The 22,136-nt window shown below is 38.3% G+C and overlaps 1 protein-coding gene across 4 annotated transcripts in view; it reads right to left on the bottom strand.

The window, feature by feature from the left end:
* The window catches only part of ELF1 (E74 like ETS transcription factor 1), a 119,200-nt gene that overhangs the window by 21,352 nt on the left and 75,712 nt on the right, over nucleotides 1-22,136 (bottom strand). For all 4 annotated transcript variants that reach the window (XM_079779204.1, XM_079779201.1, XM_079779202.1 and 1 more), the window contains exon 3: nucleotides 10,404-10,587. In XM_079779204.1, the coding sequence (XP_079635330.1) occupies nucleotides 10,404-10,587 (184 nt within the window). The remainder of the gene's footprint in view (nucleotides 1-10,403; nucleotides 10,588-22,136) is intronic.

The raw sequence follows: 22,136 nt of genomic DNA on the forward strand, positions 1-22,136 counted from the left end.
AAAATTTAGCTTAAGTTTTCATTAGATTATAATACTTATTATCCTAAATATTTCTTAAAGAGTTTACATTTTCTTTAGATTGAAGATCTTCAAGAATCTACAAAATGCTTACTTACTCTCAACTGGCAAAAATATTGAATGCCTATCACTCTTAACTGTGTTAGGAAATGTGGAAAACACAAAAGTTTAAGACATGACCTTTTCCTTTTCTATTGATAACTGGTACTCAGATACTGTCTAAGGAAATAAGTGATTAATTTTATGGTGTAGAATAGACTGACATTCAGGCACTGTGTATTGCTGTAGGTTAAGAAGTCTTCCTAAAAAGATGGACTTAGACTAAGTCATTTACAATAGCTAGGATATAAGTACTTTAAGAGGAAAGGAAAGAAATTAAAAGAATAATAATAGTAAAAGGGAATGAGAATAAGTATCATTCATTTAAAGAAAATTAGCCTTGGCCAGGTGGCTCAGTTGGTTGAAGCATAGTCCTGTACACCGATAAATTGCGGGTTTAATTCCAGTCAGTGCACATATGTAGGTTGTGGGTTCAATCCCTGATAGGGGCACCTATGGGAGGAAATTAATCAATGTTTCTCTTTCATATTGATGTATCTCTCTCTTTCAAAAAATCAATAAACATATCCTCAGTTGAAGATAAAAAAATAAAATTTTAAAAACGAGGTAACTAGTCTATACCATTACAAAACAAAATATACATTTGCTAAAAATTACATAATTTTTCTTCCCCACTCACCTGCTCCACCATCCCGCCATAGCCGACACCCACTATGTTCCATGCACGCGCCACCTGGTGGTCAGCGCACATCATAGCAACTGATTGTTCAGTTGTTCCCCAGTTCTGTCTATTTGCATATTAGCCTTTTATTATATAGGACTAGAGGCCCAGTGCATGATTAAATCATGCACGTGTAGGGTCCCCTAGGCCTAACCTGCCATCCAGGCCATATCCACTGTCCCGCAAAGCCTAGCACGCTCCGCGGACACTGCTGGCAGCCTGCTCCCCGCTTTTGATGGCAGGGGGTCTGCTGGTGCCAGAGCGGACACACAGCTCTCCGCTTTCGATGGCGGGGGAGCTGGGTGTCCGCTGGTGCACCAGGCCTTTCAAAAGCCTCCAGCAGAGGCTTTTGGCCTGGTGCCGGAGCGGACAGACACCCAGCCCCCCCGCTTTCACTTTTGATGGCGGGGGAGCTGGGTGTCTGTCTGCTGGTGCCAGAGCAGACACCCAGCTCCCTGCTTTTGATGGTTGGTGGCGGGATGTGGGCTCGCTGCCCCAGAGGCCCCTTCTGTGCTGCAGCACAGCCATGGCACAGATGCTGAGCTCGCGCCGCCGCGAGCTCAGCGTCCTACCGGCCCAATCAGCCACCCCGGCCACCCGAGTCCCCCCCCCCCCCCCCGCCCCCGCGCCTCCTGGCCAATCGTGGGCATAACAAAGGTGTGGTCAATTTGCATATTACTCTATTATTAGGTAGGATTAATTTGGCTGACTGCCTTCCCAAGGGAGAAATCCATGATGGAATGGAAGGGATAAACTGTTAAAGGAACAGAGAGCTGGGATAATTCCTGAATGATGCATACAAAGAAGTTCAGCTCCTCTCAATTAGGAAAAAACTCCTAACAAAGAACATTTTCTTCCGTAAAAAAATGGCTAATGCTGCGAGTCCCCACAACCTGCAAAGCCAGAAGAGAGGCTCCTTCCAAATATGAGAAAAGTAACTGCAAAGTTCCAACCTTGTGGGCTTGGTTCCCTCCACTTTTATCTATGAACCCAAATATCTATAGGTCACATGGAGGTCAAAGAACAGGAAGATAGCCAATATAAAAAGAGGCAATGATTTCAGTCTAATTGCTGGATTTTTCAAACAGCAATTCAACCATTCATGGAGTCTTCCTCTTTCAAAGGCTTTAAAGTTTTTCTCTTAAGGCAAGCAGTCACATTTTCGAGTTACTACAGAAAGAACACTAGAGAACTTGAATAGATTTTTAAATTAAATTTATTAGAGTGATACTGGACATGACCATATAGGTTTCAGGTGTGGGTTTCTATGTTATAAGATCTGTATATTGCACCATCAAAGTCAAAACTTTTCCCATCACCAAATATTAGGATCCTCTTCCCCCCAACCCCTTCTCTCTGGCAACCACCACACTGTTTGTGTTCACAAGTTTCAGTTTTATATTCCACATGAGTGAAATCATATGGTTCTTAGCGTTTTCTGACTGACTTATTTCACTTAGCACAATATTCTCAAGGACCATCCATGTTGTTGCAAATGGCAGTATTTCATCCTTTCTTATGGCTGAGTAGTATTCCATTGTGTATATGTACCATATCCTCTTTATCCAGTTCTCTATCATGGGACTTTAAAAAAAAAAAATGGAATGCTTCACGAATTTGGGTATCATCCTTGCACAGGGGCCATGCTAATCTCCTCTGTATTGTTCCAATTTTAGTATATGTGCTGTGGAACTGAGCTCTATGCAGGACATTTTGGTTGTTTCCATGTCTTCACCACCATGAATAATGCTGCAATGAACATAGGGGTGCCTATATCTTTGTGAATACTTGATTTCCAGTTTTTCAGGTGTATACCCAGAAGAGGGATTGCTGGGTCATATGACAGCTCTATTCTCAATTTTTTCAGGCATTGCCAAACAGCTTTCCATAGTGACTGTACCAGTCTGCATTCCCACCAGCAGTGAATGAGAGTTCCCTTTTTTCCAACACTTGTTATTGCTTATCTTGTTGATAACAGCCACTCTAACAGGTGTGAGGTGGTATCTTGTCATTTCGATTTGCATTTCCATAATTGCTAGTGAGGTTGAACATCTTTTCATATATCTATTAGCTGTTTTTATGTCTTCTTCAGAGAGGTGTCTGTTCAGGTCCTCTGCCCAATTTTTTATTGGGTTTTTGTTTGGTGCTGAGTTTTATGAGTTCTTTATATATTTTGGAAAGTAAACCTTTGTCAGAGCTGCTATTTGTAAATATTATCTCCCATCTGGTTGGCTGCCTTAGTTTTGTTGTCAGTTTCTTTTTTAAAAAAATATATTTTTTTATTGATTTCAGAAAGGAAGGGAGAGGGAGAGAGAGATAGGAACATCAATGATGAGAGAGAATCATTGATCGGCTGCCTCGTGCACGCCCCCCACTGGGGATTGAGCCCATAACCCGGGCATGCAACCTGACTGGGAATTGAATAGTGACCTCCTAATTCATAGGTCGATGCTCAACCACTGAGCCACACCAGCCGGGCTTGTTGTCAGTTTCTTTTGCTGTGCAGAAGCTTTTAGTTTGATATAGTTCCATTCATTTATTTTTGCCTTTACTTCCCTTGCCTTTGGGGTCAAGTTCATAAAATGTTCTCTACGACCACGGTCCATAAGTTTGGTATCTATATTTTCTTCCATGTAACTTATTGCTTCGGGTCTTTGATCCATTTTGAATTAATTTTTGTACATAGGGACAAACTGTAATCCAGTCTCATTTGTTTGTATGTGGCTTTCCAGTTTTCCCAGCACCATTTATTGAAGAAATTATCTTTACTCCATTGTGTATTTCTGGCTCCTTTGTCAAAAATTATCTGTCCATATACATGTGGTTTTATAGCTGGGCTCTCTTTTCTGTTCCACGGATTTGTAAGTCTGTTTTCCTGTCAATACCATGCTGTTTTGATGATCGTGGCTGTGTAGTATAATTTGAAGTCAGGTAGCATGATACCTCCAGATTCATTCTTTTTTCTCAGGATTGCATTGGCTATTCGAGGTCTTTTGTGGTTCCATACAAATCTGATGATTTCTCGTTCTATTTCTTTTAAAAAATGACATTGGGATTTTGATGAGGATTGCATTAAATCTGTATTTTGCTTTGGGTAATATGGCCATTTTAACTATGTTGACTCTTCTAATCCATGAACACAGGATATTTTTCCATTTTGTTGTGTCTTTTTCAATCTCATTTAATAGTGTTCTGTAATTTTCAGTATATAGGTATTTCACGTTCTTTGTTAAGTTTATTCCTAGGTATTTTATTCTTTTGGCTGCAATTGCAAAAGGAATTTTTTTCATTTCTTTTTCTGAAGTTTTGTTGTTCATATACAGAAAGGCAATGGATTTTTGCACATTGATGTTATACCCTGCAATTTGATTGTATTTGCTCATTGTTTCTAATAGAGCTACCAGAAAACAAAAGATAAAATGGCTATAGGAAATCCTCATACATCAATAATTACCTTAAATGGTTTGAAATCACCAATAAAGAGGCACAGAGTAGCAGAGTGGATCGAAAAACAAAACCCAACCATATGCTGCCTACAAGAGACACATCTAAGCAGCAAAGGTAGATTCAAAGTAAGAGGGTGGAAGATGATTCTCCAAGCAAATAACACCCACAAAAAAAAGCAGGTGTAGCCATAATTATATCTGACAAAATAGATTTCAAGATAACAAGAGATAAAGATGGACACTTTATAATGATAAGGAGAACACTATATTAAGAGAACATAACACTTCTTAATATATATGTACCCAACCAGGGAGCACCGAAATATATAAAACAACTACTCACAGATTTAAAGGGAGAAACAGATCAAAACACAATTGTGGTTGGGAACCTTAATACTCCATTGATAGCTCTAGACAGATCAATCAAACAGAAAATTAATGAAGAAATATCAGCCTGAAATGAAACACCAGACCAAATAGACATAATTGACATTTACAGAACATTTCATACCAAAACATCTAATCATACAGTCTTCTCCAGTGCACATGGAATATTATCAAGACTACTCCATATGTTGTGTCACAAAACTAGCATCAACAGTTTCAAGATTGAAATTATATCAAGCATATTCTCTAACCATGATGCCTTGAGATTAGAAATCAACTGCAAAAATGAAGTAAAGAAACCCACAAATATGTGGAAATTAAACAACATACTACTAAAAAATGACTTGGTCAAAGAAGAAATAAAGGATGAGATCAAAAGACATATAGAAGCAAATGAGAATAATACAACATACCAAAACTTCTGGGATGCAGCAAAAGCAGGAATAAGAGGGAAGTGTATATTATAGGACTATCTCATAAAATAAGAGAAATCCCAAGTAAACAACCTAACATCACATCTTAAAGAACTATAAAAAGAAGAATTAAAGCAACACAAAGTCAGCAGAAAAAAAAAAGCAATAATAAAAATCAGAGCAGAATTGAATAAAATAGAGAACAAAAAGACTATACAAAAATTAATAAAACAAAGAGCTGGTTCTTTGATAAATTAATAAAATTGACAAATCCCTGGCTACACTCACTATGGAAAAAAAGGGAAAAGGCCCATATAAACAAAATCAGAAATGAGAGAAGTCTCCACAGACATCACAGATATATAAAGGATCATACTAGAATCTTATGAAAGATTATATGTCACCAAATTCAATAACCTGGAAGAAATGGATAAATTCCTAGAAATATATAACCTTCCTAGACGAAATCATGAAGAATTGGAAAGTCTAAATAGACCAATCAGCAGTGAGGAAATTTAAACAACCGTCAAAAACCTCTCAAAAAATAAAAGTCCAGGGCTAGATGGCTTCACCAGTGAATTCTACCAAACATTTAAAGAAGATTCAAAACCTATCCTTCTCAAACAATTCCAAAAAATTGAAGAGGAGGCAATACTTCCTAACACATTTTATGAGGCCAAAACCTGGCAAAGATAACACAGAAAAGGTAAACTACCAACCAATATCGCTGATGAATACAGATGCAAAAATCCTAAAACAAAGTACTAGCAAATCTAATAAAACAATACATCAAAAAAAAAAAATACATCATGATCATGATCAAGTGCAATTCATTCCAGGGGCACAAGGATGGTTCAACACATGCAAATCAATCAGTGTAATACACCACATTAACAAAAGAAAGGATAAAAAGCATATGATCTTATAAATAGACAGAGAAACAGTATTTTATAAAATACAATATCCATTTATGATTAAAACACTCAATAAAATAGGAATAGAAGGAAAGTACCTCAACATTATAAAGGCCATATATGATAAGCCCTCAGCTAATAAACTCAAATGGTGAAAAACTGAAAGCTTTTCCCCTAAGATCAGGAACAAGACAAGGATGTCCACTTTCACCACTCTTATTCAACATAGTGCTGGAAGTCCTAGCCAGAGTAATAAGGAAAGAGAAAGAAACAAAAGGCATCCAAATAGAGAAGAAAGAAGTAAAAATGCCACTTTTTGTGGACGACATGATTCTGTATATAGAAACTCTAAAGATTCCACCAAAAAACGATTTGAATAGATTTTTAACTAGATTTTATTTCTAAAAGTTTATGTCCTTTTCATATTCTTGTAAAGATGCACAAAACTTCATTAAGAGACTACTAATGGATAGAGACTATTCATAGTCCTCATTAGGAGACAATTTTCCCTAATTGTAATGAAAAATAAATCAAATCTTAATTATATATTCTATAAAAACAATATTAAAAGTTGTATTTCTCTATAACAGTTAAAATTGGAAAAGGTAAATACCTCAAAAATCCAGCAAAATGATTAAAGCAGAGCACTGTAACACTTCCTAGTAAAAACTTATTTATTTAAAATCTTGTAAATTTAAGGCAGATTTAAAAAGATATTAAAGGCTTTGAAAGTCTATGAATTGAGAAAAATATCCTAATAAAAATAATTTTTAAAACATCAGGCAAATAAGTGACAGATAACTCAACAATTAATTATTATCTTCTAAACATTTATATCACTCTAGATATTCATTTATACAAACAAGTTTTATAAAGTATTTTAAAGTCTGCTGAGTAGATAAAAATGATAAAATTAGAATGTATAACAATTTTGTTGCCTATCGATTAAGAACAAACAAGAAGAATGTCAAAGCATTTAATTGTCAAACTTTTTAGAATGAAAAATTTCAAACATATACAAAAATAGAGAAACTAATAAAATAAACTCCACGTATCAAGGGCCCAGCTTAATAATGTCTCAGGTTATTTTTTAATTTTCAAAATTTTAAAAAATATATGTTTAATGATTTTTAGAGGGAGAGGGAGAGAGAGAATGAGAGATAGAAACATCAATTAAAGAGGAACTTCATCCATAGGCTGCCTCCAGCACATACCCCTACTGGGGATCGATCTGCAACTCAGGCATATGCCCTGACCAGGAATCGAACCAGCAACCTCCTGGTTCCTGAGTCACAGGTGGGGCTCAGGGTTTGTTTGTAAAGTTGATTTGTTTAAGTCAGGATCCAAACAAAGTTCGTGCATTACCATTTGGTAACACATACTGCCTTCATCTTTTTCTTTTTTCTTCCTTTTTGCTGTTTATCAGAGAAGAAACAGGACCATCTGTCTGTAATTTCCCACATTTTAGATTTTGATGATTATACCTCTGTAGTTCCACCTGCCAATAAATTGGTAGCTATATCTAAAAGCTTGATTAGATTCACATTCCTTTTTTTTTTTTTTGTCGCAAGAATACTTCAAAGGCGATGCTGTGTTATTCTATGTGCCTCCTGAAGTAATGCTATAAAATCTAAAGTTATTTTTTCTTTTTAAAAAATATATATTTTATTGATTTTTTTTTACAGAGAGGAAGGGAGAGGGATAGAGAGTTAGAAACATCTATGAGAGAGAAACATTGATCAGCTGCCTCCTGCACACTCCCCACTGGGTATGTACCTGCAACCAAGGCACATGCCCCTGACGGGAATCGAACCTGGGACCCTTGAGTCCACAGGCCGATGCTCTACCCACTGAGTCAAACCAGTTAGGGCTAAAAATAAAAATAAATAACTTTAAATAATTCTTCTCTGTATGATTATCCCACAAATCAATAATTAGGTTCATGTGTTTCAGTTCAATTTTAGAGATTGCTAATTTTCTTGCTTTTGGATTTAAGAAATAAACTGTTTATTTAATTTAGCTTCAGTGCTTAGGTTGGGAAATGCAAAATAAATTGGTGGATCTCACATGAAACAGGAAAGAAAATAAACCAAAAAAAAAGTACAGATAGCTTTTAAAAATATAAATATTTACAAATAAAGTCATCATGATTATCTTCCATTTGTGGAAATATAATTTCTACCATGCACTTTAATAATTTTTCTTTTAGATCCTCAAAAACTGGTAATGGAAGAAGAATCTCCACATAGATAAGAGCTCATAGTCAAATTATTTCCAAAAATTTTAAATAACACAACCCTCTATCAAAAAAACCTTTTGTGGCACTTCAACATATAAATAGATAAAGGTGGTATTTTATTGTTGTACATTTATTTTGTAGATTGAAATTTATTTCAAACTTGATATGAAATCAATGATAAAAATAAAAGTATTCTGATAAACATTAACATTTTAAATCAAGTGTTATAAACAGCTGCAATCATTAACATCAGGGTCAAACCCATAAAAAATAATTTTTTTATTATTGAAAATTTCAAACAAAATCAAAATTATGGACTATAGTATAATGAATTCTCACATACTCCTTCTCAGCATCAATCATTATCAACACATGGTCAATCTTCTTTCATCTTTATGCTACTTACTGCCCTCAAGGTTTACTTTGAAGAAATCCAAGACACAATATTTTATCTCTATAATATAAACCTTGTTTTCTGATGGTCTCAGGCTCTATAGCAGCGGTTCTCAACCTATGGGTCGTGACCCACAGGCTGAGAACTGCTAGCAGGGTCGCCTAAGACCATCGGAAAACACAGATATTTACATTACGATTCTTAACAGTAGCAAAATTACAGTTATGAAGTAGCAACGAAAATAATTTTATGGTTGGGGGTCACCACAACATGAGGAACTGTATTAAAGGATTGCGGCATTAGAAAGGCTGAGAACCACTGCCTTAAGACATCAACAATTCAGAATACACTGCAAAAATGTCACTAGCTACACAACAGGTATATGCATAGTGCTGGTCATTCAGTTATACAAAACTGATAGATCACAGCCAACAATGAATAGAAACCTCTAACCTGATAAATATAATTCCCTTATCCATAAGGGAGAAACAAATTTAGATTTATCAAAAAACTTTCACTGGGTTTCTCCAAACAAAAAATATGAATATATAAGAACATGCTTTATACAAAATAGACAAATTAAGTGTTGTTCATCAATGGGGGCTCAGTCACTTGGCCTGTGACTTTAGGCAAATCATGTAATTTTAACCTCTCTAATTTCAGTATTTTTCTGTTGTGAGAATTAATTGAGACAGTGTGTTTTTTAATCAATCATGTTAATACTAGAGGCCCGGTACATGAAATTCATGCAAGGGGCTTGGCATCTGCCCGCTGCGGCTTCGTCCAGAAGGTCATCCAGAAGGACATCCGGTCTAATTAGCATATTATGCTTTTATTATTATAGATGACACATTGGGGAAACAATGCCATTTTGCTAATATTGTTGCCCAAAATACATTTATCTCATTCCAATGAAAACACATCACACAAAATTAAGAGATATTCCACAATGTCTAACCACTTTTCCTCAAAAGTGTCAATGTTATGAAAGACAGAGGAAATTGTTACAGACTGGAAGGGACAGAGAAGACATAACTAAATTCAGTATGAGATTCCAGATAGGATCCTGGAACAGGAAAAGGACAATAGTATGAAGTGGGTAAAATACTGATAGATCTAGATTTAATTAATAATATTGTGACTAATGTTAATTTTGTTGTTTTTAATTTAAGAATACTTAAATAACTTCTGCTTCTAAATAATTGATTTTCTCAAATACTTCCAACATTTCTGCATGTAAATGTATAATAATACCAGTGCATGCACTGATTTCTAAAACTGAAGAAAATAGCACTAGCATAATGAACTCTTCAAGTTTGAAAAGTCCTCCTAGTTCTGACTGAATCAGAAGAGGAATCTTCTTTAGTAAACCTCAGCACCTTATCCTACATTTGGATCATGGCCTCCTATTTTGCTTTATGTGATGGCAATAAAAAACAAAAGAAAACAAAACTTTCCTTTTTCCCTACTAACAACTTCTCGTTGTTATCAGGAATATAAAGCTAGGTACATAAGTGCTCAGCGAAGACTTGATGAAATGATTTGGTTTGGTTCCTCTTGCATGTATCCTTATTTTGTCACATTCTTCTCAATATACTTAGGAAAGAAAGGAGAGGTGAGAAAGCACTAAGAAACATAGGCAGATGAGAAAGAAAAGGTTAATTTCTTTTTCTCTGCAGGGCTCTAGCTTCTGCAGGTAATAGAGTTATTCAAACCAAGTTAGGAACCTTATATGTCCCCCAAATTATAGGGCTTGGGCATTGCCTAAAACTAGGCTGAAGTAAGGTGCTGCTGGAGGCACACACACCTACCTGTAAGGGTGATGTTGTCATCATCATCATCATCTATGATTTCTTCTTCGGCAACATCCAGGGAGCTCTCAGTAATCATGTCATTGGGCTCTTCCACACAAGCTAGACCCGCATAACTATTGAGAATATCAGCACCAGGAACATGCTCCACAATTACGGCAGGAAAAATAGCTGGATCACCAAGCTGGGAGAGGTGAGGGGGAAAAGGGATCAACAAAAATTTTCTTTTGTTAAATATAACCAAAAATTATTTTACATTGAACATCAATTTAGTTTTTACATCATCAACTACTTGTACTTGACAATCCTTCTAGGCTGCTGTGAATATTAAGACCACATAAACTTTCATTATTAATCTTGAGTATTAACAACCAAGTTTTCATAGGAAAAGTATACTTTTAAACCACATTAAATTTACCAATATCATTAATGCATGAGAAGTTGCATACAAATGTCCGATGAAATAAAATCTCAACAAAAGGTTCTTTGACAAAAAAATATCTGTGAGTTTAAATAAATACTAGAGGCCCAGTACATGAAATTTGTGCACAGGTGTGTGTGTGTCCCTCAATCCAGCCTGCACCCTCTCCAATCTGGGATCCCTCTCACAATCCAGGACTGCTGGCTCCCAACCACTCGCCTGCCTGCCTGCCTACCTGATTGCCCCTAACCGCTTCTGCCTGTCAGCCTGATCACCCCCTAACCACTACCCTGCCAGCCTGATCGACGCCTAACTGCTCCCCTGCCGGCCCGATTGCCCCTAACTGCCCTTCCCTGCCGGCCTGGTCACCCCTAACTGCCCTCCCCTGCAGGCCTGGTCACCCCAACTGCCCTCCCCTGCCAGCCTGGTCACCCCTAACTGTCCTCCCCTGCAGGCCCAGTCACCCCTAACTTCCCTCCCTTGCCAGCCTGGTCGCCCCTAACTGCCCTGCCCTGCCGGCCTGATTGCCCCTAACTGCCCTCCCCTGCCAGCCTGGTCACCCCTAATTGTCCTCCCCTGCCAGCCTGGCCACCCATAACTATCCTCCGCTGCCAGCCTGGTTGCCCCTAACTGCCTTCCCCTGCAGGCCTGGTTACCCCCAACTGCCCTACCCTGCAGGCCTGGTCGCTCCCAACTGCCTTCCCCTGCTGGCCTGATCGCCCACAACTTCCCTCCCCTGCTGGCCATCTTGTGGTGGCCATCTTGTGTCCACATGGGGGCAGCCATCTTTGACCACATGGGGGTGGCCATTTCTGAGTTGGAGTGACAGTCAATTTGCATATTACTCTTTTATTAGATAGGAGGATTACACTGTCACTTGGCACACAGACTGTGTTTAACAACTGCTTTTGACTCAAAAGGGGAAATTAACTTTCATTTTCTTTCTAGTTATAAGATCTTAAAATTTTAGAATTGAAAGGACTCTTAAAGTATAATCTAAGTCCAAGTCACCTCATTTTACAGATGAGGAAGCTGACCCAGAGAGGATTTTGAAAAACCTTCTCAAAAATCAGTTAATTGTTTATGCAAAAAATTCAATGTTGAATGTGAAAAAAGTTTTTTGAATGTATTGGTATAATGTATACATAAATCATAATGTAATAATGAGGGCTATCTATAAAATAATTACTTTTCAAACATAGTAAAAATGCTTTGACATTTATCAACTCTTTTTATATTGTTCTACCTGTCAATTTGTAATGGTATTATTCATTTGCCACAGTTTCATATTAACATTTATCTGCAAATCATCATCCTCCAAACCACTGATATTCAATAAACTTATTGATGCAAAAAAAGAAAAATCAATTAATTAGTGACAAATCTCATTAAGTTACTATCTTCTTTTCAAAAACAATTTCAGGTTTAAAAAGGTTGTAAAAGTAGAAAAAAGAATTCCCCTACAAACTTGATCCACATTCCCTAAATTTTTTTAAAAATATATTTTATTGATTTTTTACAGAAAGGAAGGGAGAGAGATAGAGAGTTAGAAACATTGATGAGAGAGGAACATCGATCAGCTGCCTCCTGCACACCCCCTACTGGGGATGTGCCCGCAACCAAGGTACATGCCCTTGACCGGAATCAAACCTGGGACCTTTCAGTCCGCAGGTTGACGCTCTATCCACTGAGCCAAACCGGTTTCGGCCACATTCCCTAAATTTTTAACACTTAATCATGTCTATCATTCTCTTTCTATATTATTATTTCTACATCTATATTTTTAATGATTTATTTGAAAGCAGTAGACATTTTGGTCCTTTAACTCTAAATACTTCAGAGCATGTTTCCTAAAAACATGAATATTATCTTATGTAAAGATAGCACAATGATCAAAATCAGAGAAGTAATAGTGATATAGTGCTATTATTAAATCTACAAGCCTTATGCAAATTTCTGCAATTTTCTCATTAATGTCCTTTTTAAAAAATGAAAAAAAATTTTTTTGGTTCAGGATCCAATCTAGGATCATAGGTTTTATCTGTTTATGACAACTCTTTTTTTTTTTAATCTTTATTGTTTAAAGTATTACATATGTCCCCTTTTTTCCCTCACCTATCCCCCTCTACCTCTAGCCCACCCCCACTACCCCACCCCAGGCCCTCACCACCCCACTGTCTGCGTCCATGGGTTAAGCATATATGCATACAAGATATGACAACTCCTTTAATCTGGAAAAATTTCTATGCATTTCATATAGAGCAGTTCTTCAGTTTTTCTTTCGTTCATGCTCTTGAGACTTTTAAAAAAGTATGTTTTTATTGATTTCATAAAGGAAAGGAGAGGGAGAAAGAGATAGAAACATCAATGATGAAAGAGAATCATCGATCAGCTGCCTCCTGCTTGCCCCCTACTGGGGATAAAGCCCATAACCCTGGCATGTGTTACTGACCTGGAATTGAACCGTGACCTCCTGGTTCATAGGGTCAACGTTCAACCACTGAGCCACACCAGCTGGGTGCTTTTGAGACTTTTGAAAAATACAGGTCATTTGTTTTGTAAAATGTCCCCCAATTTGGGTTTGTGAGATATTAACTCATGATTACATTGTTTGCATTTTTTGGCAAGAATGCCAAAGAAGTAATGTTGTGTCCTTTCTGATACATCATACCAGAAGGTTCAAACCAGCTATTTGTCCCATTACTAGTGACATTAAGTTTGATCACTTAGGGTGATGTCTACCAGGTTTATCCACTATGAAGTTATTATTTTCTCCTTTGTAATTAAGTATCTTAAGGGAAGATAGCTCAAGAGTATGCATCTAACTATCCTGTTTCTTAAACATATCCCCATAAAGTATTATCTTCTTAAATGTAAGAAAAAGTTACTGCCCATAGATAATTTCAGGTACTTTGCTATTTTCCTTGAGTAAGTCTGCTATATTAAGAATGCTATTTATGGCTTCATTGTAACTAAGCAGCCTCAATTTTTAAAAATGTATATGTTTATAGCACTGTACACTGAGGTTAACTATTACATCTATTGTAAAAAGTTAATAGCCTAAATTTATTATATGATTAGTGTAGGTGCTAAACAGATATTATTGGTGCTTCCTTGAATGCTATGCTCTGAAATTTATAGGTAATAACCCTAAAACAACATATTAGGATCATTTTATTTCAAAATGTTTCTTCCTATTTCAGAAAAGAGGAAGTTAGAAGTAAACTGGCTCTCAAAATCCTAAGTTTTAAACAGAAAGTAGCTCAAAGATTACACTGTAACACACACACACACACACACACACACACACACACACACACACACACAGAGAGAGAGAGAGAGAGAGTAAAGTATCATATAAAGTGTCCAAAGCATAGTTGATTCTGGCCTTCCCTTTCTCTTTTTTGAGAGTCGAATACTGAACATGCAATACAACCTAGTACGAACAGCATGCAATTGTTAACACACATCTCTCCTTAAGAGTTCAAGTTAAGCTCCTAATATTCTAACAAAGCTGAGCCTAGAATTGAGTTAATTTTTACATGACTTCAATTTATACTGAAAAACCCTATGTACTAGGTAAGAATAGGGCTTACCATTTCCATTTATGGCAGATGAGAACTTAGGTTAAGAAATTTACCTAGGATCACCCACTAAGTCAGACACACATAGATGCAATTCACAGGAGCAGTCCTCACCTAAATGAAACCAAAGTATTCCTCCTTATCCAAATCTAGTTGGCCCCTGAAATTTGGGTTAAGTGTTAAGAATGTGGCTATCACATGGCATATCTCCAAAATTTTATCTGAATCTACATAGTTTCAAATAACTACAGATATTTGCTACTACGTTCTTCCTGGTCCTACTCCACTAATCTATAAGTGAACTGGAGAAATTGATTATCCTCCCAAATAAATAGGTCTCAGGAGCCCCTTGTCACATACCATTATACTCAAAGCCACTTCTCTTCCACTATTCGTGTCCCTCCCCAGAGGAAGCCACTGTTACCAGTTTTTGTTACTCACAAACACAGTATAATCAACCATATACTAATTTGCTTTAAACAATCATTTTTCTTTCCATTTAAATATTTTAATAATTTAAAGCTATTTAAAGAAAAATGTCAAACACACAAAAGTAGAGAGAAAAAAATAGTTTCCTTTGAAACAAAAGCTTAATTAAAACTGAATCCAGCCCTAGCTGTTGACTCAGTGGATAGAGCATTGGCCTGTGGACTCAAGGGTCCTGGGTTCGATTCCAGTCAAGGGTACATGCCCAGTTGCGGGCTCAGTCCCCAGTAGGGGGCATGCAGGAGGCAGCTGATCAATGGTTCTCTCTCATCATTGATGTTTCTATCTCTCTCTCCCTCTCTAAAATCAATAAAAATATATTAAAAAAAAAAATGAGTCCAGCCCTAGCAGGTTTGGCTCAGTGGTCAGAGTATCAGCCCTAGGACTGAAGGGTCATGGGTTAGATTCTGGTCAAGGGCATGTACCTGGGCTTCAGGCTCAATCTCCAGCCCTGGTAGGGGCATGTGCAGGAGGCAATCAATGTGTCTCTCTGTCTCTACCCTTTCCTTCCACTCTATCTAAATATCAATGGAAAGCCTGGCCAGTGTGGCTCAGTGGTTGAGCAGTGACCCATGCATGAATCAAGAGGTTACCAATTTGATTCCGAGTCAGGGTACAAGCCTGGGTTGTGGGCTCGATCCTCAGTAGGGGTTGTTGTGCTGGAGGCAGCTGATCAACTGATGATTCTCTCTCATCATTGATGTTTCTATCTCTCCCTCTCCCTTCCTCTCTCTCTAAAAATCAAGACATATTAAAAAAAATCCTACCTAATAATAGACAAATATGCAAACTGACCGCACCTTCGCTACGCCCAAGCCACGCCCACCAGCCAAGCCACGCCCACCAACCAATCAGGATGAGTATGCAAATTACCCCAACAAAGATGGCAGCTAATTTGCATATCAAGACAGCTTAGAAAGAAGCCAAGAGATGCTGAAGGGAGCAAAGCTGTGGAGAAGCAAGCAAGCCGGGGGCGGGGGGAGGGAGGAGAAGGGAGGAGCGGAGGCTGGGCCAGGGGAGAAGGAAGGAGAGTGGGCGGGCTGGAGGAGAAGGAGGGCCGGGGGACAAGGGAGGAGCGGAGGCGGGGCTGGGGGAGAAGGAAGGAGAGCGGGACGGGCTGGCGGAGAAGGCGGGCCGGGGGACAAGGGAGGAGAGCAGGCGGGGCGGGGTAGAGTGCAGCAGGAAACCCTATTGCAGGATTTTTCCTGCAACGGGAATGCTAGTAAGTAAATAAACATTAAAATCAATGGAAAGAATATCCTTGGGTGAGGATTAACAACAACAACAAAAAGAATGAGTCCACAAGGCCCAGCTGGTATAGCTCAGTGGTCACAGTTCAATTCCCAATTGAGGCACATGCCCGGGTTGCAGGCTCAATTCCCAGTAGGGGCATGCAGGGGATAGCCCATTGATGCTTCTATCTCTCTCTTCCTCTCCCTTCCTTTCTAAAATCAATAAAAACACTTTTTTTAAAAAAAAAGAATGAAAAGGGTCACATGGTTCTATGATTTAGAAGGCAGCAATGTGTGAAAAACAAAGATTGTGAATCAGGAGACCCAGGGCCTTCTCTAATCCTATTGTCATGACCTTATTTCCTCACTGTACATGAAAGAAGAGCACTTAACTGATATTGGAAAGGTACTTGCCAGGTTTTCTTTCGTTAAGATATAAAGGTATAGATACTAGTTTACGTTTAAGTTTCTAGCATTACAATAGAAGAGATTATTTTGTCTTTGGACAAAATGGAGAGGTGGAAGGAGTAGCATGTAACCTGGACATATACCTGCCTTTGATATTGCTACTAGCTAACATTTATTAGCACTTAATATATGCCAGGGATTCTGCTTGTTGCTTTACATGGATTATCATCTTGTTTAACCATCACAAATTCCTATGAGGGAGATACATGGGATTATCTATTTTATACATGGGAAATAATTTACCACAAGTCATATAGTTAGTAAGTGGTATAATCTTAACTTAAACTGACTCCAGGGTCCATTTTCTTTACCTGTACATTATTATAGTCAGTCTTAAACACAGTGAATTTTTTTAAAATATATATATATATTATTTTTATTTCAGAGAGGAAGGGAGAGAGAGAGAGAGATAGAAACATTACTTAGAGAGAGAATCACTGATCAGCACCTCCTGCATGACCCAAATTGGAGGATCGAGCCCGCAACCCAGGCATGTGCCCTAACCTGGTGAAGGAAATAGACAAGTCCAGGAAGCACGGAGTCCCAAACAAGATGATCCCAAAGAGGCCCAGACCAACACACATCATAATTAAAATGCCAAAGTTTAAAGACAAAGAGAGAAACTTAACAGCAGCAAGAGAAAAGCAGTTAGTTACCTACAAGGGAGGGCCCATAAGACTGTCAGCTGATTTCTCAACATAAAAGTTGCAGGGCAGAAGGAATTGTCAAGAAATATTCAAAGTGATGAAAAGAAGTACCTACAACCAAGAACACTCTACCCAGCAAAGCTATCATTTAGAATCTAAGGACAGATAAAGAACTTCCCAGATAAGAAAAAGCTAGAGGAGTTCATCACCACCAAACCAGTATTACATAAAATGTTAAAGGGTTTTCTTTAGGAAGAAAAAAATACAAACAATAAAATGGCCCTGGATGGTGTTACTGAGTGGTTAGAGCACTGGCCCTCACAGAGAAGAGTCACAGGTTCAATTCCCAGGCAAGGGCGTGTACCTGGTTGCAGGTTCAATCTCCAGCTCCAGCCAGGGCACATACGGGAGGCAACCAATTGATGTGTCTATCTCACATCAATGTTTTTCTCTCTGTGTCCCTCTCCACCTCTCCTTTCCACTTTCTTGGAAAAATCAATGGAAAAAATATCTTTAAGCGAAGATTAAAAAAAACAAGCAATATATGTATCAATCAATGATTGGATCTGAAAAATAAAATAAATGAACAAGTAAAACAAAATCAGACTCAGATACAGAGAACATTTTGATGGCTGACAGAAGAGGGTGGGGGTTGGAGGGATGAATGAAAAAGGTGAAGGGATTAGAAGTACAAATTGGTTGTTACAGAATAATAATAGGGATGTAAAGTACAGTATAGGGAATATAGTGAATAATATTCTAACAATGTATGGTGTCAGATGGGTACTAGATTTATTGGGATGATCACTTAGCAAGTTATATAATATCTAATCACTGGGTGTACACCTGAAATGAATATAATATTGCTTGTCAACTGTAATTAAAAAATTAAAAATAGGAGAGAAACCAAGATGGCGGCATAGGTAAACACCTAAACTGCCGCCTCGCACAACAATTTCAAAACTACAACTAAAAGACAAAACGGACACCATCCAGAACCTCAGGAAAGCTGGATGAGTGGAAATTCTACAACTAGAAGGAAAGAGAAAAGCACATTGAACTCAGAGGAGCTGCAAAAGGCTGAGGTACGGAGACGTGCGTGCGCGAAGAGGACTGGTAACTTAGTGCGCGGCTGGCTTTCTCAAGCAGAAGGGAGACAAAAGCTCCTGACTGTGCTGGGTGAGACTCTGGGGACCCAGACTCATTCGGGGAGAAACTGGACTATCTGGCAGCAGGCGAAACTTGAGGGTGGCTTTCTCTCAGAGGTGCGTGCAACGATTACCGCGGGACACTAGGGGTCTATTAGGGCAGGGCTGACATAAAGCCCATGTTGTCTGCTCCGCCCTGAGACTCCGCCCCATCCAAGCTGAGCACAGAAGCTTTTGCAAGTCTTGTCTCATAAGAGTGTCTTCAGCACAGAAGTTCTCCCAGCATAGACACAGCTGATCCTCACAGCCAACTGACCTGGAGGTCAATGCCTCACAGTGGTACCAACAACAATCAAGGCTTAACTACAACAAAACTGTGCACACAGCCCACAAAGGGGTACACCAAGAGTGTCCACCTCAGGTAACTGGGGAGGCTGAGCCACTGGGCCCTATAGGACACCTAGCACACAAAGCCACTCTATCAACTCAGGGAAGCAGCCAAAATGTGGAGACAAAGAAACAGATCACAAATGAAAGAAATGGAGGAAAGCAAACGACTGGATATAGAGTTCAAAACCACGGTTATAAGATTTTTCAAGAATTTTCTAGAAAAGGCCGATAAATTTAGCAAGACCCTCGAGAATATGAAAAAGGACCAACTAGAAATTAAACATAAACTGACTGAAATAAAAAATATTACACAGAGATCTAACAGCAGACTAGAGGATCGCAAGAATCAAGTCAAAGATTTGAAATACAAAGAAGCAAAAAACACTCAACCGGAAAAAGCAAAAAGAAAAAAGAATCCAAAAATATGAAGATAGTGTAAGGAGCCTCTGGGACAACTTCAAGGGTACCAACATCCGAATTATGGGGGTGCCAGAAGAAGAGAGAGAGCAAGATACTGAAAACCTATTTGAAGAAATAATGACCGAAAACTTTCCCCACCTGGTGAAAGAAATAGACTTACAAGTCCAGGAAGCGCACAGAACACCAAACAAAAGGAATCCAAAGAGGAACACACCAAGACACATCATAGTTAAAATGCCAAGAGCAAAAGACAAAGAGAGAATATTAAAAGCAGCAAGAGAAAAACAATTAGTTACCTACAAAGGAGCACCCATACGACTGTCAGCTGACTTCTCAACAGAAACTATGCAGGCCAGATGGGAGTGGCAAGGAATATTCAAAGTGATGAAAAGCAAGAACCTACAACCAAGACTACTCTACCCAGAAAAGTTATCATTCAGAATTGAAGGTCAGATAAAGAGCTTCACAGATAAGAAAAAGCTAAAGGAATTCATCACTGCCAAACCAGTATTATATGAAATGCTGAAAGGTATTCTTTAAGAAGAGGAAGAAGAAGAAAAAAGTAAAGATAAAAATTATGAACAACAAATACATATCTATCAACAAGTGAATCTAAAAATAAAGTGAATAAAAAATCTGATGAACAGAATAAACTGGTGAATATAATAGAATCAGGGGCATAGAAAGGGAGTGGACTGAAAATTCTCAGAGGGATAGGGGTGTGGGGGTGCGGGAAGAGACTGGACAAAAATCGTACACCTATGGATGAGGACAGTGGGGTTGGGGGGGGGTAAGGGCAGAGGGTGGAGTGGGAACCGGGTGGAGGGGAGCTATGGGGGGAAAAAAGAGGAACAATTGTAATAATCTGAACAATAAAGATTTATTAAATTAAAAAAATTAAAAATAGCCCAACCAGTGTGGCTCAATGGTTGAGCACCAACCTATGAACCAAGAGGTCAAAATTTGATTCCCAGTCAGGGCACATGCCCAGTTGTGGGCTCAGTCCCCAGTGAGGGGCATGCAGGAGGCAGCTGATCAATGATTCTCTCTCATCATTGATGTTTTCTATCTCTCTCTCCCTTCCTCTCTGAAATCAATTAAAAAAACCATATTTAAAAACAATAAGAGTAAATTTTATAGTATGTGAATTATATGTCAATAAAGATATTACTTTTAAAAAGAAAATGGGAAGAATACTCGATCACAGGGTGATTTGTGAGAATCAAGGTGCATGTGAAGACGACTCTGTAAACTATAAAGGGACCTACAAAATGTTAGGCAGTTTATTTCAAGACTAAAGGAGGTAGTGTTTTCTTGGCACAGAGGTTAACATCTAAAGCAACATCAGGGCATAAAATTTATGTGCTTCTATCAATCACCTCATTTCTAAATGAGAGAACCATCTCTGTCTTCAATATGCTTGGTTTTTATAGATTACGTACCTTCTATAAATGTCATGATGTAGATAAATATGATGTTACAGCCAGTGGCTTTTTATGTATAAGGGGAAAATGATTCAAATATCTGGTAATTAACATAGCCAAAGTACTTCCTTAATCTGATTAACAGAAAATCCTATATAATAAAAGGCTAATATGCAAATCGACCGAATGGTGGAATGACTGGCCGCTATGACATGCACTGACCACCAGGGGGCAGACACTCAACACAGGAGCTGCCCCCTGGTGGTCAGTGCATTCCCACAGGGGAGCACTGCTCAGCCAGAAGCTGGGCTCACAGCTGGTGAGTGCAGCAGCATGGCGGGAGAGCGGCAGCGCATGTCCAACTGATGGCTTAGGCTGGCTCCCCATGGGATATCCCCCAAGGGCCCCCGAATTGCAAGAGGGTGCAGGCCAAGCTGAGGGACGCCCCCTGCCGAGTGCATGAATTTCGTGCACTGGGCCTCTAGTTCATTATAATGCTGTGTTAAGTGTCCTTCCTGTCTTATCTCTGAGACTTCTTTAATATAATACTACACAATAAAATAGAATAAAAATAAAATAGCATTGGCAGTGGTGACAGTGGTGTTCATGATGATGATGATGAAAGTAGCTACTATGTTAAGTAGTTCATATAGTTTATCCCCACCACAATATGCTGTTTTGTTGGCACTGGTCAACCAGCTAGGAAGAGGCAAAGCTTCTGCACTCAGACAATCTTACTCCAGAATCCACAAGCATAACTACTACAATAGACTAGAAGTACTGATCCTACAGATAATTACAGTCATCATAAAAGTTTCATCTTAGTTAAAAGCTTGGGTTTAAAATATACATATGTTTGAACACTATATTACAGCTACAGCTGAAAAAGTTTATTCTATTTCTGTTGGTTCCAGTGGAGATAACTGTTTCTGAAGAAGCCTAGATTCTCTCTTGCACAGCACCATGAAAAATAGAAAGGCCTTAGTGATATGGTCTTTTCTCCAGACTTTCTCAAGATAATGTTTAAACTGTAAATCCCTGAGGAGTTGATTTAGCTGAATCTAATCCCAATTTAGGTCTTTAATGACAACTAGCCTTCTTTAGTATTTGCCCAGATTTTTCTTTTTTCGGTTAGGCTAAATTACAACTTGGCCATGAATTTCAAAAAGTAAAGTAGTCACTGAAAACAATCTTAGTTTTGTTACTAGAGTGCCTACGTTAAAAGTTTAATATATTGTTGATGATGCGCGCGCGCGCCCCTGTGTGTGTGTGTGTGTGTGTGTGTGTGTGTGTGTGTGTGTGTGTGTATGTGTGTCTGGATAAGTATGAACAGAATCAGTTACGAGGTTAAAAAAAAAAGGTAGATTTTGGGAGGTTTATACGAAATCATTGAATATGTACGAGTCATTGAATAAAATATTCAGCAGAACATTCCTGAATATAGGTAGTTTAGTTACAAGAAAGTCTTTTTCAGAATGGAAAAGTCATACTAGCTAATTGATCATAGGCAATG

This window comes from Cnephaeus nilssonii (genome assembly GCF_951640355.1).
Source record: "Cnephaeus nilssonii genome assembly, chromosome: 8".
Taxonomy (NCBI): Eukaryota; Metazoa; Chordata; class Mammalia; order Chiroptera; family Vespertilionidae; genus Cnephaeus; species Cnephaeus nilssonii.